The sequence below is a fragment of the Ailuropoda melanoleuca genome, chromosome 13 (genome assembly GCF_002007445.2).
Source record: "Ailuropoda melanoleuca isolate Jingjing chromosome 13, ASM200744v2, whole genome shotgun sequence".
In the NCBI taxonomy this organism is placed as follows: Eukaryota; Metazoa; Chordata; class Mammalia; order Carnivora; family Ursidae; genus Ailuropoda; species Ailuropoda melanoleuca.
In genome coordinates, this window is record NC_048230.1 from 59,715,327 (window position 1) to 59,742,095 (window position 26,769).

The following is a 26,769-nucleotide window of genomic DNA, read 5'->3' on the forward strand; positions in this document are numbered from 1 at the left end:
CCCCTTTCCTACTACCGTAGAGCAAGCCCCATTATTTTTAAAACCTCCTTCCTGTTAAAAAGAGCACACATCCAGAAAAGTGCTCAAAATGGAAATGTGAGCCTCTGTGATCCGTCACAGAGCGCAGACCCAGGTGAACATCACTCAGGTCAAAGTAACCTCAAGCACAGCGTAATCACCACTAAGTTTGTGAGCATCAGTTCTTGGCTTGTATAGTTTTACTACTCAAGCATGTATCCCTAAACACTGTAGTTACATTGTTTCATTTGGCCTGTTCCTTGAACTGTATACAAACGGAGTTATACTGTCCTATGCTGTACCGGCCTTCTTTGGCTCAGCCTTGCACTTGCAAAACCCATTTATGTGTACTGCATGGTGACTAACATAATATAATAAAAAAACATTTTAAAAACCCCATTTATGTTGTTGCATGTAGCTATAGTTCATTTTCATTGCTGTATTTGGTCTTCCAATGCGTATTTATCGATTCCACTGTTGGGAGATATTTGAAGCCCCTCCTGAATTATTACTATTATTAACCTCCTTCCTGAATTATTATGGATAATAATAATAACAAAATAATCATGTTTAAATAAACAATGAGTTAGTCCATTGATTATGTAAATATTTGAATGAACAAGTGAATAGCAAGTCCAGTCTCCAAACTGCTCTTCCTGTCCTCCAGCCTTGCTTCTGTCCTAGTCCATAATCCCCCTGAAGTCACAGAGATTTTTTTAAATCTGGTCATATGTATGGCAAATCTGATCAAGTTGCCCTGAGCTTAAAAATCCGTGAATATCTCCCCAATGACTGCAGGGTGAAGTCCCAAACCCTTTAGTTGGTTTACAAGGTCATAATTATAATGAGAGCTACCATGCAGAGCATTTAGCATGGGCTGTGCCAAGCACTTTACATACATTCATGTTACTCATGATCCAGACCTTCAAACCGCCTCTCCTTCATCAGGCCCGAGCCGTCTTGAACTACGTGTCATTTCCCCAAAGATACCAGGTTCTCTTTGACCTTGGGCCTTGCATATGCCATTTGCTCTCACTCTTCCTCCCCAATTGGACTCATTCAGCCTTCAAGTCTTACTTTAAAATTTTATTTATTTTTTATTTGAGAGTTGGGGGATAGGGGGTAGGGGCAGAAGGAGAAGAAGAGAGAATCTCAAGCAGACTCCCTGCTGAGCGCAGAGCCTGATGTGGGGCTCGGTCTCACAACCCTGAGATCATGACCAGAGCCAAAACCAAGAGTCGGATGCTTAACTGACTGAGCCGTCCGGTGCCCTCTTCAAGGCTTACTTTAGATGTCACCTCCACCAGGCAGCCTTCCCTGAACTTACCTTCACCCAGGCTAGGTCAGGCCCCCTCTTCTGTGCTCAGTGGACTGCTTAAGGGTGGGGCTGGGGCTTGTTCACATCTGTGGCCCCCATACCCAGTGCTGTGCCTAACCCTCTGTAAATATTTGTTGACCATGGACAGACCACACTGGGTGGCAGCCTGGGTGACTTTTTCCAGGTATCCCTCTTTCTATTCCAGGCTCTGGTTTCTGTGGTGGGCACACCAAGGCAGCGCCCTTTGAGATGCCAAGAAAAGCATGAGGCGCAGGCCGTGGCCGAGTCCCTGCCAGCAGCCCGGAGTCCTCGACTCCCAAGATAGGGATGGGCAGGTCAAGCAAAGATCCTGGGGCTTTCAAGCACTCCATCAACTTTTCCAAAGTAAGAAACCTCACGAGTTGGGAGAGATGGTTGAGATAAGCAGAGCTCCTCCATTCCTGGCTGGAAGCCTGCTGGCAGAGCCTCTGAGGACCTCAGCCTCAACTCAGGACAAAGCCCAGTCTCCATATGAAAGCAGAAACATAAACATACAGGCTCCGGCTGCCACATACCTTCACCCCCTGTTCTTTGCCACTGTAGCAGGAAGCTGCTGAGAGGGAACCTCACATCTCAACCCCTGAGGTCCTGGTGGTCGGGAAGGGAGGCTCCAGCGTGATCCTGATCCAGGCTGCCCCCACCCAGGTCCGGCCAGAGCTGCCCGTAGCCTCTTTTCCACAGTTTAAATAACACTAAGGCAGTTTCCAAGGCCAGTGGGCCTGGCCCCAGGGAAGCTGCAGAAGAAAGTCTTCCACCCCAAACTGTGGTTTCCCCTGGGAGTGGCTCTCTGGCCATTCTGGGGCCAGATGAGAGAAGCCATTTAGGCCAAGAATAGACGAGGGGAGTGGGGCATTTCCTCTGGTCTTCCTGGTCCTTTAAGTGTCTGATGTGGTGTCCCACTCCCCTCCTTTTCTTCCTTCGGCTGGGCCCAGTATGTGGTGGGGCCTGCCCCAGAACCTTGAGAACCAGAGATAAATCAGACAGACTCCTTGTCCTCGGCCTGCTCACAGAGGAGGCGGGGAGGCAGACACATAAATAAACCCTTTGCTACAGGGAGATAAGGGTTCTGCTGGGCTGACTAGGACGGTGGCCCTGCAAAAGAGAAGGCTTCAGAAGAGATGGCAATGAGCTGACTCTGGCCGGAAGGATAGGACTTTCCAGGTGGGCAAGGATACAGCCCGTGCCGAGGCCTAGAGGGGTGGCAAGGGCGTGTTGGGGGCGCTCGGCAGCCTGAGCACTGCCAGGCAACGGGGAAGGTGCAGGTCAAGCCAGGGTCCTGGACCCCAAATTCAGTCCCTGTTCTGGGTGAACACCCGGCATCTCCAGGTGGTGTCTGGGTCATCTCAGGATAGGGGTGGGGGGCGCCTTCATCCTCCCCCCCCATTCTTTCTGATGCTTGTTCTTACTACTTTGGGCAGAGTGGCCACAAACCGGGATGTTTACACTCCTATGAGCTGATTCTGCAAAATGAAGGCCAGACTTCTCCAAACAAGAAGCCAGGGTGACAGCTGGCAGCTTCGTGAACATCTGAGATCAGAGGAAGCTTTGACCTAGAGAGGGGGGAGGGGGAGCACGCCAACTGAGCCTGGGTCCCAGCTGAGGGGTTCCTAGGACGCTTGGCTTCTAACCCAGAGATCTCAACCCTGGCGGGAAAAACTTGGGGTATCATTTTTAATCTGCTGCCAGAGTCACCTGTTTCAAATGTACAATTCAATGATTTGGGTAAATGTACACAGCCGTGCAGCCATCACAACTCAGTTTTAGAACAGTTCCGTCACCCCAAAAAAGAGCTCTCGTGACTGTTTGCCCTCACCCTGTCTTCCCACGCCCCAGACCCGGGTAACCACTACTCTGCTTTCTTTCTCTATAGAGTTGCCTTTTCTGGACCTTTCACATAAACGGAATCATACAGTACGCAGTCTCGACCTCGGCCCCTTCACTTTGCGCCGTGGTTTTGAGACTCAGCTATGTTGTGGCACCGATCAGTGGTTCAGCCTCTTCCCCCGCCGAAGAGTCCTCCACGCACAGATCTGCCACGTTCTGTGGGTCTGTTTACCAGCTCCTAGACGTTTGCGTTGTTTCCACCTTTTGGCTGTTAGGAATGGTGCTGCCATGAACATCTGCTTGCAAGTGTTTGTGTGAACATTTGTTTTCCTATCTGCAGAGTGGACGCCTAGACGTGGAATCCCTGTGTATGTAGTAAATGTGTATTTAACTTTATAAGAAACTGACAAAGCACTGTGCTATGTTACGTCCCTACCAGCAGCGCGTGAAGGGTCTCATTTCTCCACGTGCTTGCCAATGCTTGTTACTATCAATCTTTTTCTATTGAATTTCTATCTATATCCTATTGAGGAACTTTTTAAAAAACACCCACTGATGCCTGGGCTTCAGCCCAAACCAATTAAATCAGAGTTTTGCGGGGTGCCCGGCTGGCTCAGTCTGTAGAGTGTGTGACTCTGGATGTCAGGGTCATGACTTGAACCCCACGCTGGGCACAGAGATGACTTAAAAAAAAAATCATCAGGGGCGCCTGGGTGGCACAGCGGTTAAGCGTCTGCCTTCGGCTCAGGGCGTGATCCCAGCGTTGTGGGATCGAGCCCCACATCAGGCTCCTCTGCTATGAGCCTGCTTCTTCCTCTCCCACTCCCCCTGTTTGTGTTCCTTCTCTCGCTGACTGTCTCTATCTCTGTCAGATAAATAAATAAATAAAAAAAAAATCTTTTAAAAAAAAAATCATCAGAGGGGCACCTGGGTGGCTCAGTCGGTTAAGTGTCCGACTCTTGATCTCAGCTCAGGTCTTGATCTCAGGGTTGTGAGTTCAAGCCCCATGTTGGGCTCCATGCTGGGTATGGAGCCTACTTAAAAAAAAAAAAATCAGAGTCTCAGGGTTTGGGGCCAGCCATAAGTATTCAAAACATAACAAAGCAAAAGCAAAACCCTCCCTATTTAAAAAGCTACTAGTGTGCAGAAGGGTTGAGAACCAGTGATCTCACTTTAGGCCTGAAGTTCCGGCCTCTGGGGCAGTGAGAGGGACCTCAGGCTGACTAGCAGCCTCTCCCACACCAGGAAACAGAGGCGCTTGCCTCCCAAGAAGGCACATGAAGTCCCAGAGCAGCCCGGCCTGTTGGAAGGTGAGGTGAAAGGGCCTGGGAGTGGCTTGGATCAGGGAGCCCTGATATCTGCACAGCCAGCTGAGATCCTGAGGGAGCACCCCCACCCCCCCGTGACTTTAGGGATTGTTCAGGCCTCTGAAGAGATTAGTAAAGTATGGCATTCCTGGCTGCAGACCAGCTCCAGATAACCCCAGAAAGATGGAAGGAGAAGGGGGGTGCCAGCAGGAAGCATAGGGAGTTTAGAGGCTCAGGGGGAGATTAGGCCGGCACTGCTCAGTCCGTGATAAGATCTCCTCCTTTTGAAGGGTCAGTAGATGGTAATAACGACCCACGCTCTATGTACCGGACCCTGTGCTGGGCCCTGGGGACACAGCCATGAGTGTCAGGCTCCTGCCACCATGGGGCTCACAGTTTGCTGGAAGAAACAGCCAATAGAGAATGAAGCAGAGTGACAGGAGGTGTTGGGGAGGGGTCCTCGAGAGACACGAGTGAATGAAGGAAGCTAACCACGCAAAGCCTGTCTGCAAAGGTGCATCCGGTGGAGGGAAGGATCAATGGCAAGCTTGAGGCTGAGTGAGTTGGTGGTCCGGCGGTGGTGGAAGATAGTTGGAGTGGAAGGCAGGCAGGAGCTAGGTGGCCTGGAGTCCTTCCGGGCTCGTGGCCAGAGTCCAGGTCTTATTTTGTGTGTGATAGGGAGTGAACAAGGGTTTCGAACAGGGTAGTAAAATACTACTGTTTGTACTTTTTCAACATCACTGTAATGGTGCAAGATGGCTAGAGGCAGGGACACGAGACTAGTTGTCCAGGTAAAAGAATAGCCCGGACTAGCGTTGGTGCAAATGGAGAAGTGTGCGTGGGGGGCGGGGGGGAAGCACCTTCTGGAGTTCGGGACAGCAGGATCTCCTGGCATGAGCTTTCAGGAAGTACGAGATGCAAGGATAACTCCCCTGCTTCTGGGTGAGCTTCGAGCATCTGGGTGAGCATGGGCCCGTGATCTGAGATGAGAAGCCTGGGAGAGCAGCAGAATTTGGTACCAGAGTGGGGATCGTGCTGAAATATGGCGCAAGCTGGGTGGCAGCGGAGAGGGAGGCCGGAGGGCTGTTGATGTCCTCTTGGCTCCCGGCTGAGGGAAGGTTGGGCCCTCAGAGACTGCGGCAGCAGAGCATCTCGGAAAAAGTCAGGATGCTGCAATGTTGGGGTGCTTCTCGCACTCTTTGGAAAGGCCTGCAAAGAGACGAGCATAGCCTGAAGACGGTGACCCATCCTCATCATCAGAGGGAAAAGTCACTGCCGCTCGCCGCCCCCTCCCTTCAGTTACGTGGAAATTTCTATTTTTGGCTTATGAACTCCAGACATCTAGGCAGCACTGAACACATCTTCCACCCCTTCCTCAAAGCAGTGAGCAGCTGGGAACCCCAAGCTGAGCACTAAGGAAAGCAGGGACGGGAGGTTTAGAGAACCATCACGAAAGAGGCCCCCATGAGTCAGAGTCAGCTAGAGGCTGCAAGAGGCCTGGAAGCTGGGAGGGGGAGTGAACGCGAAGAAGAGGAGAGAAGTCAGAGGACAAGTAGGCTGCTCGAGGCCAAGTTGGTGGAGATGTACCAGGGACAGGGGTGCACAGGACCTGGGAGCCGGGGAGCAACACCCCATGAGAAGCACTGGAGTCCTTGATTTTGAAACCTGGAAGATCCTTCGGGGGCCAGGTGGCCGGCTCCATCCACAGAAAAAGGAGCTGGTCTTCAAGGAGAGAACGGGAAAGAAAAGGAGAAACAAAAAAGCCAAGTGTACAAGTTTGAGAAGCCACAGAAAGGCAGTCAGCCGCTCTGTCCTGGTTGAACTCAGGAAGCCCCTGTCCTGTGTTTCTCTTATCTCCATTTGGTAAAGGTCTGGCCCCTGCCATGTGTGGTCATTCTGCCTGGTTGGGGAGATGTGATCAGAGTCTCCTGGTCTGACATCTGCCCCCCACACATACCTCTTCCCTCATTCCAACTACTCCCCCTGTCACACGTTCCCAGGCACACCCACGGGGACCAGCACAGGCCCCTCCATACACTGCAGGGAGAGGGAGAGGGTTCACTTCCTGAGGGGCAGCTTGGATGCGCCTGGGGGGTCAGGAGGAGAGGTGGGCTGATGCAGCTTCGCCAAGCCATACAAGGATCCAAAGAAAACACAGCTGGAGATGGGGTGAGGGAGGGGGAAGCCAGGCTACGCATGTTGACATCTTGGGCAGAAATCCAACTTGGTGTCCTGTGGTCAGTGGAGGCTGTGTTTACTTACTTGCACCAGTTACTTCCTCCCGCTCTACCTCAGTCTGCCAGTCTGCAAAACAGGGGCAACGACAGCTATCTCAAGGCACTGCTGCGAGGATTAAACGGGGTCATTTAAAAAGAGACATAATTGAATGGCGTGGTTAAGAGCAAGGGCTCCGGAGCCAGACTGACTTGAGCAAGTTCCTTTTTTTTTTTTTTTAAAGATTTTATTTATTTATTTGACAGAGATAGAGACAGCCAGCGAGAGAGGGAACACAAGCAGGGGGAGTGGGAGAGGAAGAAGCAGGCTCATAGCGGAGGAGCCTGATGTGGGGCTCGATCCCACAACGCCGGGATCACGCCCTGAGCCGAAGGCAGATGCTTAACCGCTGTGCCACCCAGGCGCCCCTTGAGCAAGTTCCTTAACCTCTTCGGGTCTCTACTTCCTCATCCATAAAATGGGTTTATGATACCTGTCTTAGAGGACGGTATGAGTTTTAAGTGAGTTAGTATCTAGAAAGCACTTTTTGTTTGTTGAACAACTGGTTAATACTAATAACCAGAGACATTTGTTGAGCCCTTTAGTGGGCCAAGTACTAGGTTCAGCACTTTATATACTTTTTCTTAAAGATTTTTTTATTTTTTTTTTAAAGTTTCTTTTTTTTTTTTTAAGATTTTATTTATTTATTTGACAGAGGTAGAGACAGCCAGCGAGAGAGGGAACACAAGCAGGGGGAGTGGGAGAGGAAGAAGCAGGCTCATAGCGGAAGAGCCTGATGTGGGGCTCGATCCCACAACGCCGGGATCACGCCCTGAGCCGAAGGCAGACGCTTAACCGCTGTGCCACCCAGGCGCCCCTTAAAGATTTTTTTAATTTTTAATTTGAGAGAGAGAGAGAGCGGGCACGCATGAGCCAGGGAGGGGCAGAGGGACAAGCAAACCTCCTGGCCCAGCGGGGAGCCTGAGGAGGGGCTTGATCCCAGGACCCTGAGATCATGACCTGAGTCGAAGTCAGATGCTTAACTCTCTGAGCCATCCAGGTGTCCCATATACTTTAAAAACAAAACAAAAAAAAGACTTATTTATTTATTTTAGAGAGAGTGAGTGGGCGAGGGGCAGAGGGAGAGAGAGAGAGAATCCTGAAGTAGATTCCCCACTAAGCGCAGAGCCAGACGTGGGCCTCAATCCCAAGACCCTGAGATCATGACCTGAGTCAAAATCAAGAGTCAGCCGCTTAACCGACTGAGCCACCCAGGTGCCCCAGCACTCTATATACTTTATTTAAAATCTCCCACCCAGAGAAGTAGGCAGATACGAGATCATCCCCACCTTACAGACGTAGAAACTGTGGCTCTTAAAGAGATTTACTTTTTAATTTACTCTAGAACAGGGGTTGGCAAACTACAGCCCATGGGCTGAATCCAGCGAGCGCTCTGTTCGTTTAAGTCTTGTTTATAGCTGCAATGGTAGAATTTGAACAGCTGTGACAGAGACCACAGAGCCAGCAAACCCTAAAATATGTACTATCTTATTTGACCTTTTACAGGAACAGCTCTCTGACCTCTGCTCTAGAAAATGACAGAAGCAGGATTTGAACCAGGTCTGTCTGATTCCAAAGCGCTTAATTTATGCTTTGCTCTCCTCGCGGTTTAACAATATTGCTGTGCCGGGTGCATAGTAGAGGCTAGAAAAGCATTTCTTTCCTGTCCCTTTGAGTGCTGGGAAGTCCCTCCTTCCCTCTTCAAAGCCAGGAGTGAAAGTGGAAAGGGACTTGGGGCTTCTGATCTCTTCATCCCTCAAGTCAAGTGTTGAGGACTCGGGAAGGTTGCCAACGACCCTCCTGGGCTGCCCACCTGCCAGTATCACTGAAGTGTGAGGTTTGGGGGCACAAGCTCTGGGAGAAAGGGGAAACCCATGTGATGGAGAAGGTCGGGCTGACAGGCCAAGTCCCTGGAATCAAGGCCAGTGAGTACATCTTGTCCCCCAGCCCAGGGCTGTGTTTAGAGTCAGTTGGACTGAGACAAAGGAGACGCAGGAGTTGCCAAAGAATCCAGGGGTTGTAGGTAATCACCCGCCCCCCAAGACACATCTGAGGGCTCCAAGTCAGTTTAGTCACTCAGCAAATAGCCAGGACCTCCTCCGCTCAGGCACTGTTCGAGGTATGCGGAAAAGTGGGGAACCAGATCCCAGCTCTTGTGGAGACAGACCATGTCTCCATCAACCAATGCTCGGGTAAACCAGTATTAAATAGTCACAAGATCTATAAAGCAAATAAACCGGGCTGATGGGATTGAGAGCAACTGCTAGGTAGGCAGGGACGTCCTCGCTGAGGAAGTGCCATTGGAGCTGAGACAAACGTGGCAAGGAGCTAGCGGAAGATCAGGTGGAAAAGCATTCCAAGCAGAGGGACAGCAAGTACAAAGGCCAGTGTGGCCGGAGCAGAATAAAGGAGGGTGACAGAGGGTGGGTGACGAGATATGTATGCGTGTAGCGTGCCTGGAAGTCTGGGCAAGGAGGCAGGAGTTTATTCTGAGGGTGGTGGGAGAGCCACTAGATGCTGGCAAAGGATGCTGATGACTGTAGCGGACATTTTTTGAGCCTTTCCTAAATGCCAGGTGCTCATCAAGCCCTTTAAATGTTATGACCTCTTTTTTAATCCTCACATGCAATCCAGATGTGGAAACAAGCCCAGAGAGGTTAAACCACTGGCCCAGGATCATGTAGCTACATTTAAAGCTCACTGGGGCTGCTGTGGGGACAGTGAAGTGAAGGAGACAAGAACCTCCTGGTTAAGTGTCTGCCTTTGGCTCAGATCATGCTCCCAGGGTCCTGGGATCGAGCCCCATGAGCCCCACATTGGGCTCCCTGCTCAGCGGGGAGCATGCTTCTCCCTCTCCTGCCTGCTGCTCCCCCTGCTTGTTCTTTCTGTCAAATAAATACATAAAACCCTTAAAAAAAAAAAAAGGAAAGTGAGAAGAAAGAAAACTAACACTGCCAGATTTTCTGCTTGAGCCAGTCTCCAGGAAGAGTGAGGGCTACTAAAGTTCAAAGGCATTACGGCACTTCCTCCTCTGGATATCCTTAGCTCTTTCTTCCTTCCTCTCCCACGCCCTTGCTGTCTCATGTGCTTGTGGTGTGTGCCCCTAATCTTAATAGCCATCATTTACTGGGCACTAATGGTGAGCCATGTACCGCGCTCAGCGCATGCACTAGGCCCATTTAATTTACTCCTGCAGCAACCTTATTGTTTCTGTTTTAGGAAGAAGAAACGATGTCTCAGAGCTGCTTCAGTAAGCGGTCCAAGAATTGGACAAATTCCAAGAATTTGAATCCTGGTCTGTCAGACTCAAGGATCTAAGCACTACTACTGGGTTATAAACACCACCGCCCACCCTTTCACAGTTCATGGGTTTTCCAGTAGTAGCTGTAGGACAGTCTTTACCTCTGGTTTCCTGCTGGGTGGGTCCATCCTAGTGCCAACCTGATAGGTTAAGAAGATGAAGTAAGTCAGTCGGGATCTAGGATGACTAACCATCCTGGTTTGCCTGGGACTGAGGGGGTTCCCTGGAAGGGTGACTTTCAGTTTCAAAGCTAGGAAGGGTGACTTTCCACGCTGGTCCTGGGCAAATCAGGACATGTTGGTATTCTTACCCTGGTGAGGCCTTGGTGCTGCAGTTGTGTTCAGTGGATGCTCGCCGTTATCGCTTTTCTTTTCCGCTTTCATCCATTTGATGACAAAAAAGGTAGCAAGCACCTAGCGTGTGCGGGTCCTGGGAGCTGGGAACACACTGCAGGCCGTAGGTGGAGATACTGTGCGAGAAGCTGGCTCCAAAGGTTCACACACACACAGAATCCACAGTCCCTGGGCAACACCAAACCTCCCTCTGGGGTGATTCCAGCAGCCTGTGCCCTGTGCTTCTGGGTGGGCAGCTCTTGCTTGGACCCCAGTGGGAGAAGTCTCTGGGCCTGTTAGGTCCCTAGGTAGTGACACAGGGACATTTGGTGGGGGGGGGGTGTCCCCTGGTGAAGCCTGGTAAGGAGAGATCTTGATGATTGTGGGTGGAAAAGAAGGAAGAAAATGTGTCTTGGGCATTGATTTTGTGGGTGGTCCCAAGTATTCCGCACATTTTGCCAGATGAGGAAACGGAGGCTCAGCGACCCAAGTGAAGTGACCCACGTTCAGGATCATACAGGAAGACATGGGCATTTGGAATTTGAACCAAGGTCCCAGAGAAGCAAGGACTGTTGGGATAGGGCGGGCCAATTCCTGCACTTCCCTCCCCCCTTCCCGGCTTGGGTCCCCCACTTGTCTTGACAGCGGCCCGGCCTGTCACGGGGCTCTGTACAGCCCTCTCCGCCCTCCCGGCTGCCAGCGTTCCGCCCCGTCCCCTCCCAACCCCCGAGGGAGGAGGGGAGAGCAGGAGCGAGGAGGGGGGTCGGAGAGGCCCGGCATTATAAAGGCGGCTGGAACAGCACTGCCCGCCAGACCCCGCCGCCGGGATCCCCTGCGCAGCCCGCCGCCCCACGTGACCGCATCGACCCCCAGCTCCGCCGCAGTGAGTTGGGGCGCGTCCCCATCCACCCCCAGGCTCTCGCTGAACCGCATGGTCTACTGAACCCGGGCTGGGGAAGAGATCCTATGAAGGAGGGCGCTGATTTGGGGGGTATCAGGCCGAATCCCGATGGCAGGGATTTAGGACCCGGCGGAGCCGGGAGACCCGAGAGCCCGAGGTCGGGCAGGCGCCCCCTCTACTCCCCCGGCGCGGGGCCTGGGAGACCGCAACCACCCCCCAGGAATGCGCGTGCAGCCGTTTCCATGGTAACAGGCAAGCCGCGCCCTCCCTCTGCTAAAGGAAAGGGGAGGTGGGGGGGGGCGCTGGTCCCCGGGAGGTCCAAACTCGTCACGCGGCGGGTGCACGGGGGGGAACCGAGGATATCGCCTCTCCTTCCCCCGTGCCCCAAATCCTCTGGGAGCCAAAGCGCGAGTCGCATCGCCTCTCTGAGCCTCAGTTTCTGCATCTGCCAAATGGAGGCAATATAATTGGTTCCAAGTACCCTGAAGAGCTATTTCGAGGGTAACGATCCGGCCAGTCCTCTTCTGGTCGGACAACCGGGGAGTGGGTTTTAGCGGCCCTGATGACTCCAGCGACCCCACCCCACCCCAGGCCCGCTCGCCATGGCCCTCTTCGGGGCCCTTTTCGTAGCGCTTCTGGCAGGCGCTCAAGCCGAGCTCTCCGGCTGCAAGATCCGCGTCACCTCCAAGGCGCTGGAGCTGGGTAAGGCGCGGGGCGGGGTGAGGGCCGATGAGGGAGGGGTCGCCCCAGTAGTGGGCGCAGGACCTAAGGGTCTCGCTGCTACCTCAGTGAAGCAGGAGGGCCTGCGCTTTCTGGAACAAGAGCTGGAGACCATTACCATTCCGGACCTGCGGGGCAGGGAGGGCCACTTCTACTACAACATCTCGGAGTAAGCAGGGGACCCGGGGGGGCGGGGTCTCGGACTCCGGGGGGCGGGGCCTAGCGCCGGGGAAACGGAGTGGGTGGGGTAGGGGCGTGGCCATATCGAGGAGGCGGGACTCAAGAACAGGATGGGGCGGAGAATATAAAGGCCAAGCCCGCCGATTTAGGCGGGACTAAACCGCAAAACAGAAGCCTTGGGGGCTGAGGCGTGCCAAAGAGCACCGGAGAGGGGGAGTCACGAAACTTGCCGATGGATGAGAGTGGGGTCTAGGGCCCGGGGTGGAGCTAATGGGGGAGGCCCCGGAAACAAGAGACAAGAGTCTTCCTTGGGACGGTGGGGATAGGAGATATGGGATATGCAGCTCAGCTGATAAAGACAAAATCAAAGGCTTTGGTGAAAAGACCAGGTCAAGCAATCACAGGGTGTGGGAGGGAAGGGAGTGCCAGCAATAAGTCATCAAAGAGAAGGGGTGAAGCTCACTTTTAACACGTGGGTCAAGAGAAGCTCATCTCTGAGCTGTCCAAATCCAGGCTGGGGGCACTTGAGGGGAAATGGAAGAATTCATTCCACCCCCCTCAGCTTCCCCAGGCTTGGACTGGAAGAGGAGGGAATGAGTTTCCTGTGTGGTTGGGTGGGACTCCCTCTTCGTGGTCCTGAAATTGACCCTGAGGCTTCCCGCAGGGTGAAGGTCACAGAGCTGCAGCTGACGCCCTCTGAGCTGCATTTCCAGCCGGAGCAGGAGCTGGTGCTTCAAATCAGCAACGCGTCCTTGGGGCTGCGCTTCCGGAGGCAGCTTCTCTACTGGTTCTTGTGAGGACCTGGCACCTTCTGGGGATTGGAGGGTGGCTTGGGAGGGCTGGGATGCTGTGGGGTTGGGGACGATCCTTTAGCCTTCCTGTGTCTCAATTTTCACCTGTACAATAGGGACAAGCATACCCACTTCATAAGGGTGTATAGGGTTTGGCAGAATGCCTAGTAAACTGCAGAAGTGAAGGTAGGGGGGTGGCGAAGACACGGTTAAGCTCCAAGCTGGACATTGACTGCCCCACACCCCCTTGCAGCTATGATGGGGGCTATATCAATGCCTCTGCCGAGGGTGTGTCCATCCGCACTGCTCTGCAGCTCTCCCGGGATGCCACTGGCCGTATCAAAGTGTCCAACGTCTCCTGCCAGGCCTCAGTCTCCAGAATGCACGCGGCCTTCGGGGGAACCTTCAAGTAAGCCCCATCTTCAACCCAGTGCACCCCCCTTTGAGCCTCACTGCCCGTTTGCCTAGTGCAATGCAAAGTGCGTAGGCTTCGGAGCCTGCGTCCAACTGGGTCCAACTCTCAGTACCCTCATTTCCCTGCTCTGTGACCTTGGGCAAGTCATTGAAGCACTGCGCCTCAATTTCCTTACTGGTAAGATGAGGATGATAATAGCAAATATTTTGTAAGATGTTGTGAAGACTAGTTGCTAATATATGTAAAAATACTTAGAACGGTACCTGGCATATTAGCGGCTAGCTTCCCGGATAAGACTAGTTGTGAGAATCAGTATGCACACTTGGGCGTGAACTGAGTTCTCAATAATTGGTAGCTCTTACTACCACTAATAAAAACATAATTTTTAGGTTTGGGGCTGAGAAGGGGACTTTGTGATAGCTCTCAAAGAGAGTGGGAGAGACAAGATGGTGGATTTATCATCTGGTGTTGGTATACTGTCAAGTTTTTATTTACTCAACAAATAAAGTATACGCCAGTCCCCGAGGACTCATAAAGGAACTCAGAGCCTAGCTGAAGGGACAAAACATTTGTCATCAGGGCTTTGAGGGAGGAACTGAGAACTGCAGGGGTTCAGAAGAGGGTAATCTGGGAAGACTGCCTGGAAGAGGAAGCATCTGAGCCCATACAGAGGGAAATACAGGAAAAGGACATTGAGGGTGGAAGGGAGAGCACGAGTAAGCATCTGGAGGTGGGGATGCTTATAGCAGGTTTGAAGAACTGGGGGTAAATTCATTAGGCTGTGGGGGCAGGGGTTAGGAGAGGTCTTGAGAATCAGGCTAGTGAGGGGATTTGGAAAACCTCCATTAAAGAACTGGTAATACAGGTCAAAGTTGAACCACCTCCTCCCCATCTCTCTGGCCATTGATTTCTCCTGGATCTGGATTGGGGTAGGACAGAGTGTCTGGGCTCATGTGGTCTCTCCCCTCCTTGCAGGAAGGTGTATGAGTTCCTCTCCACATTCATCACCTCGGGGATGCGCTTCCTCCTCAACCAGCAGGTACAGCTGTGGTGGGGGGGGTGCCCTCTCTTTGGAAGTTGCTGACTCTAAACCCCACCCCGCAGATCTGCCCCGTGCTCTACCACGCAGGAATGGTGCTCCTCAATTCCCTCCTGGACACTGTGCCTGGTGAGTTGGCACTGGCTGGGAGGGGAGCTCTGGGCCGTGCCTGGGACTGGAACGGGGGTGAGGAGGAGGCTGGGTATGCAGCTGCCAGGCAGGGCCTCAGAGTAGGGCCCTGCCATGCCTGGCTTCAGATATGGCCTCTGCTGCTGACTGGCCATGTGACCCTGGGTAAGTACTCACTTCTCTTTGGGCCGTGGCATCGTCGCTTGGCTTGCGATGCCTCCTCGTGGGGGTTGTTCTGAGGATTAACTGAGTGATGATTGTCAAGGTCCTCAATATGGGCTTGCTGATCATTGGGACCCTGCACTTACTAGATGCTCAACTGACATGAATTCCCTTTTCCTAAACTGCAACCTCTGTCTGCTGTGGGGTAGAGATCACAGGCATGGGGAGGGAGGGAGGAGCCAGGGAGAACCAAGGAGGGAAGGGAATCTCTTGCCATCTTGTTGAGTGATCTGATGAAACCCCTGTAATAGGGGTGGGGATGGTGGCGGTGGGCGTCGTCATTCATATCGCTCAGCACTAAGTGCTTCCCACATAAAACGAATTTGATCCCCACAACAACCCTCTGAGGGAAAATTTATAATCACCGCTTTGTGGATGAGAAACAGGCCCAGGAGGGTGACCGCCTCGCCCGGCCTCGCGCAGCTTGAGTAACTGAGCTCCTCCCCACAGTTCGCAGCTCGGTGGATGAGCTGGTTGGCATTGACTACTCCCTCCTGAAGGATCCTGTGGCTTCCGACAGCAATCTGGACATGGAATTCCGGGTGAGCTGCCTGGCTGGTGTGGCGTCTCTGACCTAACCAGACCTCCTGCTTGTCCCCTGTGTGGCTCGTTTTGTCCCCCTAAGGCACAGCTCTGGTGAGGCCACTCGGCTGCTGAGCGTGCCGTGGCTCTCCACTGCCCCAGAATTAGGTTCAACTCCTGGGTCTGGCCCCAGCTTTCTGACTTCACCCTGTTTCTTTCCCAGATATACCCCTTGCTTCCTACCTCAGGGCCTTTGCTCGTGCACTGCCCTTCCCCATCTCCCCCGAAGCAGGTGGACCTACAGCTCTACGCACATCCTCTCATTTCACCCTCGCAACTGCAGGACTCAGGCACTCATGTTTTATTCATTTGGGGGAGGCGGAGACTTGCTCGGAGAGGTGCTGTCCCTTGCCCAAGGTCACACAGCTAGTATGTGGCCATTTGCTGTGCTCTGTGTAGTAGATGGAGGGTAGCAGTTTCAGAGCACAGATGGAGGCCGAAGTTCAGGTCCTGGCTCTGCCACTTACTAGCCGCATGATCTTAAGCAAGTGGCTTAACCTTTCTGAGCCTGTTTCTTACTAACATGGAAATGGAAATAATAGAGTAAGAAAACATCCCTCGTGGAGTTTTATGTGGATGAAAGGAGTTAGCCTATGTCAAGGGCATGGAAGAAGCACTATGTAAATTCACATTCCCACCAACAAAACAGTCACACTGGAACATTCAGACGTACTTCTCCACACAGCTACAGAGAAAGTCCTTCGTGCATAATTGTAGGTTTACATTGCCCATTTCCTGATGATTTTATGGAAAAAAGTATTTCCCCTATTTCTTTTCAGTGTACAAGGGAGGTTATGCATTTTGTTGTCTTTCCTAGGGAAAATATAATAGATTCTTAGACTTGCAAATATCAGTTCTCCCGATTATGTCTAACGTATGCCTTGTGATGTTAATTGGTTTTTGGAAAACCTCTCCTCATTGAACATTGATGATATGTGAGAATTGAGTTTATTTGGTTCCATAATGGTATTGCAGTTCTGTGGACAATTGTGCTGGTATTTTAGAAGCAAAGACTGAAATATCTGGGTGTGCAGTGTTATGTCTGTAATTTACAATACACAAATGTGAAGCAAAAAAAAAAATGTACTATGTGAATGTAAACAGCAGCTTTTATCCTTCCTGCTCCGTATCTTTCAAGGCCCACTCACATGCCACCTCTTCCCCGAACCCTTTCCTGGGAGTCCCTTCTCTGGTCTAATGGGAGTGCTCCCTTGCAGAACTCCAGCTGCCCTCCTTTGAATGCTTTTAAGAGGTGCCCTAACGGGGGCACCTGGCTGGCTCACTAGAGCACGCAACTCTGAATCTTGGGGTCGTGAGTTCAAGCCCCATGCTGGGTGGAGAGATTGATGCTAAGGAGTCCCCCTAAAGACCGCAGCTGGGCCCCACCCCCACCGCCCCTCATAGCGCCTGGCACCTGGCATGGGAACATCTGAGTGCTGGGCCAGGCTGACCCTGATCCCCCACCTACAGGGGGCCTTCTTTCCCCTGGCTGAGGGGAACTGGAGCCTGCTCAACAGGGCGGTAGAGCCCCAACTGCAGGAGGCGGAGCGGATGGTGTACGTGGCCTTCTCGGAGTTCTTCTTTGACTCTGCCATGGAGAGCTACTTCCGGGCGGGGGCCCTGCAGCTGTCACTGGTGGGGGACAAGGTATGCCGGAGTCTGTCCGCGGGATGGGCAAGAGGGGCCCTGTCCAGAACTCCAGATGGCGCTGCCTCACCCCTCATTCCCCTCTGCAGGTGCCGCACGATCTGGACATGCTGCTGAGGGCCACCTACTTTGGAAGCATCGTCCTGCTGGTGAGTGTTGGCGGGAGGTAGGGACGTGGCCAGGGTGGGCGACCATACCACCCACATGCCAGTGAGGGGACGCGCGAGGTGTGCAGGCAGAGGCCCCCGCGGCCACCATGGAGAAGACCGAAGGCCTGATCTCCCGCCTGTGGCCAAGTCCTCTTATTTGTCAAGCTCGTATCCAAGTCTGTGAAAGGCCCTTGCCACTTCTTTCTCTTCTTCATGAAGCTACGAGCAGGGCAGGCGGAGAACCTCAGTTCAGTAAGTGTAGGGACTTTGACAATGACGCATGTATTCTTTTTTTAAGTTAAAGTTTATTTAATTATTTTTAAAATAATCTCTATGCCCATTGTGGGGCTGGAACTCGTGACCCCAATATTAAGAGTCGCATGCTCTACCGACTGAGCCAGCCAGGCGCCCCTGATGTATTCTTTTTGCTTATTATTTTCCCTTGTTTCATGGGGAGAGGGGCGGGAAGTCAAAATTTAAAAAGTATCTCAGTGATCATTAGAGGACCTGCCCTGAATCTTCTCCACCACACAACCTCCCAGGGCTGTCGTGAGGATTAGCTGAATCAATTCATGTAAAGAAAGTAGAGCAGCCCCTGGTGCAGGTAAGTGCTCAGGAAACACTAGCTGCTGTCCCCACTGCTGTCATCGCCATCGTCCCCATCAACCTGATGGCCAAGCGTTGGTAGGGGCATGGACTCTCTGGCCAGACTGCCCGGGTTTGAATCCCAGGTTCTGTACCTGGATGACTACAGAACCCTAGACAAGTTACTTAACTTCTCTGTGCCTCGGTTTCCCCATCTCAAAGATGCGTATGATAATACCTGCCTCACAGGGTTATGATGAGGTTTAAATGAGCTAACACAGGTGAAGTACTGGTCAGCGCCTATGGGAGAAAGAGCACAGCAGTTCAGAGCAGGGCGAGATGGCAGAGGGCGGGGATATTTGATGCAAACACTGTCCCCGAGGAGTCTGGTTGCAGATGGATCCCCACTAGCGAGAACTCAGGAAAGCAGGAAAAGGACACATTCCGTCCCTCCTGTCAGCAAAGGCACAGAGGCGAGACACAGTTCTGAAGGGTCTGGGAGGCCACGCCAGTCCCCCTATTTGTGTCTGGACTCCCAGCGGGGAGAGCGTGAGCCACCCCATCTCCCCTCCCGGGGCTCATCGGGCAACAGATCTGGGACTTCCCCCGCCCTCCCTACTCTGTCCCTAGAGCCCAGCCGTGATCGACTCCCCGCTGAAGCTGGAGCTGCGTGTCCTGGCCCCACCTCGCTGCACCATCAAGCCCTCGGGTACCACAGTCTCTGTCACGGCCAGTGTCACCATCGCCCTGGTCCCACCCGACCTGCCTGAGGTCCAGCTGTCCAGCATGATCATGGTGCGGGCACCACAGTGGGGGCCACTGAGGGTCAGGGATGAGTGTGCTGCGGACCCTGTGGGTCGGTAACACTTCCCCAACCCCCCTGCCTGCAGGACGCCCGTCTCAGCGCCAAGATGGCACTCCGGGGGAAGGCGCTGCGCACCCAGCTGGACCTGCGCCGGTAAGCAGCTGGCCAAGCTCTCGGGCAAGTGCTTAACCTCCCTCAATCTCCGTGCCTTCGGGATAATTGCACCTGCCCAACAACTGGGGAGCTAAAATTCACTCAGACCGATAGCCACTGGGGAGCTAGGGTCTTTGTTCATGCATAACAAATGCATTTTATTCAAGTATAACTTCTCTGCATTGTCTTATGACCCAGAGGCAGGCAGAACAGAGATGAGCAAACTGGCCCGGCAAGGTTAAAAGGTTAAAGGACGTGCCCACAGTCACACAGCGAAGAGCCTAACAGCAGGGGTTCGGGTAGAAACCTCCGCCCAATTTTGTGATCTTGAGAAGAGTCACTGTATCTTCTCCGCCCAATTTTGTGATCTTGAGAAGAGTCACTGTATCTTCATTTCCTTCATGGGCTAAATGTGGGGGAAATTGCCCTACCATGCTAGCCACAGGGAGCTAAGGGCTCCCCCTGCCAAGTGCAAAGGCGCAACAGTCTGCAGAAAGTTCCAGTGTGCCAGGGGTTAAATGGGATACTGCAGGGTCGTGGTTAAGAGCCTAGATTCTAGAGGCAGGTTCTGCCCTTGACCAGCTGTGAGACCACAGGCAAATGACTTACTCTCTCTAGGCCTGATCGGCCTCATCTAAAAAGTACAGACGGTTTCATAGTGTCTACTTAGGATTGTCAGGAGGATGAAGTCAAGCTGGCATTTTAAAGTATCTTAATATTTAACTTCTGTAACATGCTTAGTATCTGGTAGGGAGTCGCTCTGTAAGTTTTGTTAAATAAACACAAACCGTGCACGTACATGCAAAGCGGCCAGCATAAGTCTGGTGTACGGGCAGTGGTCAACAAATTAAAAGTAGTAACTTGGAGAAAAGGACCCGCAAGAGGGAGAAACGACGCCCCCAAGGCTGCACACCTGGCGAGTGGCAGAGCCCCCGGACAGGTGTGGAGGTGGGAGCATCTGAGACTGAGACTCGGGGGCTTCTGGTGGCCTGAGGAGGGGGAAGCTTCCGGGCCTTGGGCCCACTGGACACTTCTTTGTCTCCTGTAGCTTCCGAATCTACTCGAACCAGTCTGCCCTGGAGTCGCTGGCCGTGAGTCGGGGATGGTGGGGGTGCCGCGGCCGGGTCAGGGAAGGCAAGTCTCCTTCCCGCTGGCTGCCCTGACGTCCTGCCTCCCCCCTCCCAGCTGATCCCACTGCAGGCCCCTCTGAAGACCATGCTGCAGATTGGGGTGATGCCCATGCTCAATGGTAGGGTTGGGGGGCAGGAGGTGGGAGAGGGGAAGGGGAGGGGAGCTGGGTGGACCCAGGCTGAGCCAGCTGCTCCTACCCACAGAGCGGATGTGGCGGGGGGTGCAGATCCCACTACCCGAGGGTATGAACTTTGTGCGCGAGGTGGTGACGAACCACGTGGTGAGTAGGGGGGGTGGTGATGGAGGAGGGCAGCCTCCCGTTCCTCCTGTTCCTCCTTCACAACCGACGAACTCTGCTACCTGACCCCAGCCCCTCCCTCATCAGCGGCCCCTCCCGTTTTAATCTTCCATCATCAGACTTCTCTAGCCCTCTGCCCAGCTGTGCTGTCACCTTGTAAACCTCTTCCCGGATTCCACCCCCACTATCTACTCATACTGAACGTCTGAGCTAAGAGGTCACCTCCTCTAGGAAGCCCTCCTTGACCTCCACAGACTGTGTTCCTGCGGCCTCTTTTACACCCTTCACAGGGAGCTAGAAGAATTTCTTTGCTGCTCCTCCTGTCCCACTAAACTGAGAACCCCTCAAGGCTAAGGACTCTGTCTCTATCTTAAAACTTCACTCTCTGTGATGGAATGAACAGACTCCCCTCTCTGCCCCACCGCACAGGGCTTCCTTACCATTGGGGCCGACCTCCACTTCGCCAAAGGGCTGCGAGAGGTGATTGAGAAGAATCGGCCTGCCAACACCAGGGACCCATTGGCCTCCAGTGCCCCACCGCCCTCCACGGCAGCTGCGTGAGTCCTCAAGCCCACCCTGGCAGGGGCATTCAGGACTCCGACGCCTCTCATCCCCTCCCCCAACCCCTCCCAGCCTATAGTGTCCTAATCCCCAGTGCCACAGAGAAGACAGGGCTTTAAGCTGTACCCAATTTAATTCCATGATCAGTTAATCCATCAGTTACAGTCCGTCCACCCTCCCCGTGGGCTGTCCTGAGCTCTGCTGTGTTCCAGTGCATGAAGGGAGGGGGCCAGGCCCCACCCCAGTCAGGAATAAAGTGCTAACTCCCCCAGGCTGTCTATGTGAGGCACTAGGGCCTGGTCTGGGAAGCAGAGGGCTGTGGAGGGGGGTGGGGGAGTTCTGGAGGCAGGGACCTGCCCCACAGGGGCACTGTGCATAAAGGAGGACCTCCCTTCTAGCAGGAGGGGTGGGCAAGAGGGGCTGGATCAGGCAGAAGGGGGCTGGTCTCCGTCAGTATGGCTGCTTATTCAGGAAGCGGGAGAACATGGTGAGGGCAGCCTGGGGCTTGTCGGTGGGGACCATGTGACCAGCGCCCTAGGAGCAAAGCTCTGTGAGATCACCTTCTTGTGTAACCCCTGCCCCTGGGTGCTTCCTCCATCCTACTGGATCCCTTCAGCCAGTGACATTCCTCTTCTCCCAGCCCTGTCCCAAGCACTGCATTCTTCCCACCCCCGCCCGAAAACCTGCTCTTCTGGGGCCAGATGGTAACCCGGTAACCCAGTGTAAGAGTGAGCTGGAAGGAGAGGACAGGTGGGTCTTGCCCCAACCCCTCCAGCCAAGCCAGCCCTCACCAGGCCCAGGCCCTACCTTGATGGTGAGAAAGGCGATGTGGGAGAACTCCTTCACGAAGCCAGCAATCTGCTCCCCACTGTCCCCGTAGTCCACTAACCAGGGCCGGCGCTGGACCTCCATCTGCCCCACCAGGAAAGACTTAGCAGCCTGCTGCCGCCCCATCATCTCTCCTCACGGCTGCCAGCAAGGCCTCAGGGGCCTGGAACTTCCCCAGGTTTGCCCTTTCTATCTGCGCAGAGCCCAGCTGCCAGGCCCAGCCGCCCCATCCCTCCCCAGAGCCGGGATCCTTGCAGCGTACCTTCTGGTTGAGGGAATCCACAAACCACTCATCCCCCATGAAATTGCAGGCCATGTCCACATCTCCGTTGTAGAGCAGGATCCGGTATTTCTGGAGCAGGGGAGGGAATGGAGGGTCTGGAATGAGCCCAGACCCCTGCCCTTCCCTGGTTCAAGCCCTACACCTTCAGGGAATTCAAGGGGCCCAGCTGAACAGCACGAAGCAGGAAATGCTCCTGTCTTCTGTTTCCTACATGTTCAGTGCTCTCTACTAAATGCTTTACGTATGAAGGTAGATACTATTATTAACCCCATTTTACAGGTGGGGAAACCAAGTCTCAAGATATGAGAAACTTGTCCCAGGGTCATACGGCTAGTAAAGCAACTTGCACAGAGGCGACCTGACCTTAGAGCTCGTGCTCTAAGCACTGTTGTACAGAACCCGGTCCTGACCGGCTCCGTCTCCTGGATGATCTCGGACAAGGCCCTCTCCCACCCTGGACCTCCATTTGCTTGTCTGTAACACGTTCTCACTAGCTCTTCCCCACCTAAAGTCTCCGACAACAGAGTGGCATGGCGTGGGGACAAAGCCATGTTCAAATCATGACCCTGCCGGTCACTGGACCTCGTTCCTCGGAGTTTCAGCTTTCTGTGTCCGGAGTGGCACTCTAGAGGGGGCCCAGCCTTATCGTGCTGCTCCCGGGTCCCGAGGCTGCGGGTGGACCCAGCTGTGCTGGCCCCTCACCTGCGTGGTAAGCAGCCTCAGGTACTGGGACTGCATGCTTTGGTAGAGACGGCGGTACTGTATGTTCACCAGGAAGCTGCGGGAACACGGGGGCAGGCCCCAGGAAGACGGGATAAAGGGAGACAGAGTCACAGAGCAGACCTCCTCTCCTATCCCCTCCTAGCTCTAAGCTCCAGCCCAGGAGGCAGAACTGGGATTCCGTCCCCTCCTCATGTCACCTCTGTAGGACTTACTTGGATGAGGGGCTGGAATTCAGAGGTCCTCAGCTCACCCCCCCTCCAGCTTAGAAATGTATATAGGAACATCTAGTGACTGGTCCACAACTGGCATTTAGTGCAGAGGGGCCCACAGGTGTGGGAACCACAGCGCTACCAAAAGTAGGGCAGGGGCACCCACCCATCGGAATGGACCTCAGGGGCCCCCCACTGTGCCAGGCGCCACCCTGTTACCCACACGGGTCACAGGAGATCCATGCAACTGGGGGCTGTGGGGGAGTGGGTTTGGGGGAGAGGGTCTGTTTACTAAATACCAGGGCAGCACACCACCGTTTTACCAACCGATGTGGCCATTTAAGAATGAACTGGCAAAAACATCAATCCATTGAAGGGGTTACACATCCTGCACAGCTCGCCGTCCCTCCCTGAGTGCCACCCCTGAGAAACCCNCCCCCCCCCCCCCGCCCGGGCCATGGCTGGCCCCAGAGCCTCACTTGCACATGTCCCAGCGGGGCAGCTGCTCAGGGATGTGGAGGGCCTTCCGCACGTAAGGGTTGTTGAGGTAGGTGGAGGCTGCCGTGGTGTTGGTGCAGGGCGGGTCCATCCGCAACCTATCCCCGGAACGCAGCAGTGCCTGGGGGCACGGACCTAGGTCAGGGTCTTCGCCTCCCTGGCCCACCCCCACCAGGAAGCAGCCCGTGAGCTTGCTTGCACACCTGATGCCACATCCGCTTGAGCGGGAGGCGAGTGAAGATGTTGCCCAAATCATGGATCACGACAGTGCCCTTCTCATACCTGCAAGTGAAGTGGGGATGGGTGCCTCGGCCTCCAGGCGGGGCTGGCCCAGCCCCCCCACCCCCCGGGGCTCACCGAGGGGCCTACCTTAAATGGCCGGGCACACCCCCAGCACAGAGGGCGTAGAGGTTGTAAATGTTGAGGCCGGAGTTGCCCACGATGCGGGACACTTCCTGCAGCTGCAATGACAGGCCGAGCCACCTCGTGTCACGGGACCCTGGCCTCCCCAGGACCTCACCAACGCATCCCAAGATTATCCCTCTCCTACTTCACCTCTTGTCGTTACCCTTCCCCCACTTTTTTACAGGTAGGCAAACTGAGGCTCAGTGGAAGGAGTCTGCCAACCCCGGGGGTCCAAACCCTGGTGCCACTACTTCCTAGCACTGTGATTTCAGGCGAGGACTTTAACATTCTTGGCCTCAGTTTCCTCTTCTGGAAAATGTGGACAATACAATCTCCCTTAAAGGAGAATCTTGAAGATTAAACAATCTGTGCTGACCTATGTCAGCCCCGTGCCCGGCACACAGTAGGTGCTCAATAGGTGAGAGATCCTTTCCCTCCGGGGGGTTATAGGGTTTGCCCAGAAAGTCACAGGAAAGGGTGACAGGAACACATTCCTAGATGTGTCCTAGAAAACACCAAATTGCTGGACGAGACAATAGGAAAGCCATAGGGGATGGGGTCAGGGAGTCCCCAAGGAGGGGATGTCCTGTTCTCAGGGCTGGGGGTGTCAGGGTGACAGAGGTTGGGGGCAGAACCTCACATTGGTCACGCATTCTGGGTCGGTGTTGTCGTAGAAATTACACTTGTTTTGAGAGCAGCAGTGGGTCTGGAGGGAAGACCAGAGCCTGTAGGAGATGCATGAAAGTGTTCAGGCCCAAGGCGGGCCCCCCACCCTCTCCTTCCAACCTCCTACCACCACCTGCCCCCAGGGGATGAGGAAATGGATCACAGGGGATGGTATGTAGGTTCCAAACCTCGCTGCTCTGGGGCCATCCTGCCAGGCCTCCTCAGTCCCCTTCAGCACCGAACACTTCCAGGAACCCCAGCCCCCACCTCCTGCTCATAAACTGGGGTAGGGCCCGGGGTATCATGTGCCTGGAGAGCAGACCTGAGATCTCATGACCTGCCCCATCCTGGAGATTGCCCAACTGCCCCGTCCCATACCTGTTCCCCAGAAGGCCATGGTAGTAGGCGAAATAGACCAGGGAGTTGTCATTCTGCTCATAGGAGGACAGCCCGTTGCCCACAGCCAGCCCCTGTGAAACACCCAGGGCATTCAGGTCATCTGGAGGGAGAGGAGGAGCCTCCCCTGACAACACCCAGACCTCCAGCCACCTGGAAACTGAAATCCAAGGTGGTTTGTGGGGAGGCCACTCAAAGCAAAGAACAGAGCTGGCTGGCTGACAGGTGAGCTTCCTGTCGTGGGAGGCACGGGAGCAGAGGTAGGCCAGCCCGTGGCAAGCATGTTACAAAGCAGACCAGGTTGGACAGGGAAGATGGCCCGTTTGACCTCGCTACCCAAAAGGCCATGACCATAAGCTGCCTCACTCCCTCCTGCAGCCGCCCTGTACCTGCAGGTTCATGCTGGGATCCTGCATGACCAACACGGCCAGGGTGGGGATGTAAATGCCGGCGTAGCTCTCTCCTGTCAGGAAAAGCTCATTGTCCTTGTACTCCGGGAAGAGGCGGAAGAAATCCTGCAGGGCCTCAAAATTGCTCTGGGCAACCTAGGGACAGCAGGAGGGAGGCAATCAAAAGGTTCTGGTATTTGAGCTTGAAAGAACCTCAGAGATAATGACACCCACCCACTCTGAGCAAGAGGAAGTGGCTTCGCCAAGACCGCACACAGCTTGTGACAGAGCCGAAAATGGACTGTCCCGGGTCGCGCCACCGTTAGAGAACCAGAGAGGCTGGGGCACTGGGCAGGCATGGGGCTCACCTCGGTGTCATTGGTTGCATAAGTCTTGTCATCAGAGTAGGAGAAGCCCACCCCAGCTGGGGACTCAAGGTACAACACATTGGCAATCTACATGGCGGGAGAAAACCAACTGAAGAAGGCTCCCCAACCCATCCAAGTGCCCAGACACCCCCACAGGACCCACGGCTCCGTCTATACCAGGTTCCAAGAATAGGGGTTGTACTCCAGGGTGGCACCATCTGGCTGCACCTGAGGAGGAGAGAGATGGTTAAGTGCCAAGGGCCAAGCGGGTGGAAGGAAAAGGGCCCCTGTGCTGGGCACTCCACATTCGGGCAAAACCCCTGAGAGGTACGGATAGTCAAGCCAATGGTACAGACGAGGGAACCCAGGCTCAGGTAAAGGGCACACTTGGGAACACTTCCAAGTCCTGTTCTCCCTCCTCCCCAGCCCTTTCCTTTAGGGACGCCCGGTCTTCTCCCCTTCCTGGTTAGGGGGCAGACAGTGGCCTTCCACTCACCAGGAAGGGGCCGTGCTCCGTGAGGAAGCCATCGAGGGAGCTGCAGCCCGGCCCTCCGTTGAGCCAAAGCACCAGAGGGCTGCTCTTGGGATCCTTCTGGGACTCCACAAACCTGGGAGGGGAGGCAGAGCAGGGTCGGTGCAGGCGGAGGGCCCCTTCCAGTGCTCCCGGCTCCCAGGCCCCCTCGGGGGTCTTCAGACCCTCCCCCAGCTCGCGCCCCGTCCCCTCCCCGCTCTGGAGGGAGGGCCGCAGACCAGTAGTGGAGGTGCTTGGAGCCGGAGCCACGAAGGTAGCCGGAATACTGGCGGAAAGCCGGTTGCTTGGCCAACCCGGGCAGATACTGGATCTCATCCAGGTCCGGCACTGCCTGGCCCGGGGGCGCCCAGGGCAGGAGCAGCAGCAGCAGCAGCAGCAAAGACGGCAACAGCGCGGCTCCGACCATCTGCGGCAGGAAGCGGGGCCGCCTGTTTCCGCGCTCCCTCGCTCCTCGGCGCTTCCGCGTGCCCGCCCCGCGGACAAGCTGGCGGCGCGGAGCCCAGAGGAGTCCCCGGCCCGGCCCCACCGCCCACCCGCCGCACCGCCCCGGGCTGCGGGTCCCCTGCAGCCTCCAGGGCTGTCCTCACCTCTGCTCCCCCGCGTCCTTGCTCTCCAGGAGGGGCCCGGCAGCGGAAGGTCATGTGGAGTCCGAGTCACGTGGGGGCCGGCGTCACGTGACAGTCATCCTTCGGCGCCTCGCTGGTACCCCCGGGACCGGTGGCTCGCAGACGGCGGCCTGCGCGGGGTCAGA

The 26,769-nt window shown here is 54.6% G+C and overlaps 2 protein-coding genes and 1 long non-coding RNA gene across 4 annotated transcripts; 1 reads left to right on the plus strand and 2 right to left on the minus strand.

Moving 5' to 3' along the window:
* Positions 1 to 4,773: 4,773 nt before the first annotated feature.
* Positions 4,774 to 10,743, minus strand: LOC117795774. Its single transcript, XR_004619915.1, has 4 exons — positions 10,392 to 10,743; positions 10,183 to 10,221; positions 6,769 to 6,810; positions 4,774 to 5,715 (listed from the first exon to the last, which is right to left on the minus strand). It is a non-coding gene; the product is annotated as an uncharacterized LOC117795774 (long non-coding RNA).
* Positions 10,744 to 11,046: 303 nt separating this feature from the next.
* PLTP (phospholipid transfer protein) lies at positions 11,047 to 20,992 on the plus strand. 2 transcript variants are annotated; one of them, XM_002928065.4, is made up of 16 exons: positions 11,047 to 11,296; positions 11,906 to 12,016; positions 12,104 to 12,203; positions 12,879 to 13,007; positions 13,259 to 13,414; positions 14,396 to 14,459; positions 14,525 to 14,588; positions 15,261 to 15,352; positions 16,863 to 17,039; positions 17,129 to 17,188; positions 18,404 to 18,568; positions 18,664 to 18,731; positions 19,780 to 19,822; positions 19,917 to 19,980; positions 20,066 to 20,142; positions 20,590 to 20,992. In XM_002928065.4, exons 2-16 carry the CDS (start codon positions 11,917 to 11,919, stop codon positions 20,719 to 20,721), a joined length of 1,491 nt encoding a protein of 496 aa, XP_002928111.1. In that variant the 5' UTR covers positions 11,047 to 11,296; positions 11,906 to 11,916; the 3' UTR covers positions 20,722 to 20,992. The 2 variants fall into 2 exon arrangements, with proteins under 2 accessions (XP_002928111.1, XP_019664383.1); XM_019808824.2 differs by lacking the exon at positions 11,047 to 11,296 and adding an exon at positions 11,328 to 11,566.
* On the minus strand, positions 20,836 to 26,745 carry CTSA (cathepsin A). The gene is made up of 15 exons (XM_002928054.4): positions 26,606 to 26,745; positions 26,237 to 26,424; positions 25,983 to 26,094; positions 25,664 to 25,714; positions 25,487 to 25,573; positions 25,119 to 25,274; positions 24,712 to 24,803; positions 24,308 to 24,392; positions 23,632 to 23,723; positions 23,466 to 23,544; positions 23,244 to 23,383; positions 22,535 to 22,610; positions 21,812 to 21,901; positions 21,529 to 21,633; positions 20,836 to 21,255 (listed from the first exon to the last, which is right to left on the minus strand). Exons 1-15 carry the CDS (start codon positions 26,657 to 26,659, stop codon positions 21,172 to 21,174), a joined length of 1,491 nt encoding a protein of 496 aa, XP_002928100.1. The 5' UTR covers positions 26,660 to 26,745; the 3' UTR covers positions 20,836 to 21,171.
* Between the last annotated feature and the right edge of the window lie 24 nt (positions 26,746 to 26,769).

Excerpts from the sequence above, each read along its gene's own strand:
- PLTP (XM_019808824.2), top strand. The coding sequence starts at position 11,380 with ATGAAGGAGGGCGCTGATTTGGGGGGTATCAGGCCGAATCCCGATGGC. Across the intron at positions 15,353-16,862 it reads ATCTGGACATGGAATTCCGG|GGGGCCTTCTTTCCCCTGGC; the intron begins GTGAGCTGCCTG and ends CCCCACCTACAG. Across the intron at positions 18,569-18,663 it reads AGCTGTCCAGCATGATCATG|GACGCCCGTCTCAGCGCCAA; the intron begins GTGCGGGCACCA and ends CCCTGCCTGCAG.
- CTSA (XM_002928054.4), bottom strand. The coding sequence starts at position 26,659 with ATGACCTTCCGCTGCCGGGCCCCTCCTGGAGAGCAAGGACGCGGGGGA. Across the intron at positions 24,393-24,711 it reads CATGGCCTTCTGGGGAACAG|GCTCTGGTCTTCCCTCCAGA; the intron begins GTATGGGACGGG and ends CATCTCCTACAG. Across the intron at positions 23,545-23,631 it reads GGTGTGCCCGGCCATTTAAG|GTATGAGAAGGGCACTGTCG; the intron begins GTAGGCCCCTCG and ends CTTCACTTGCAG.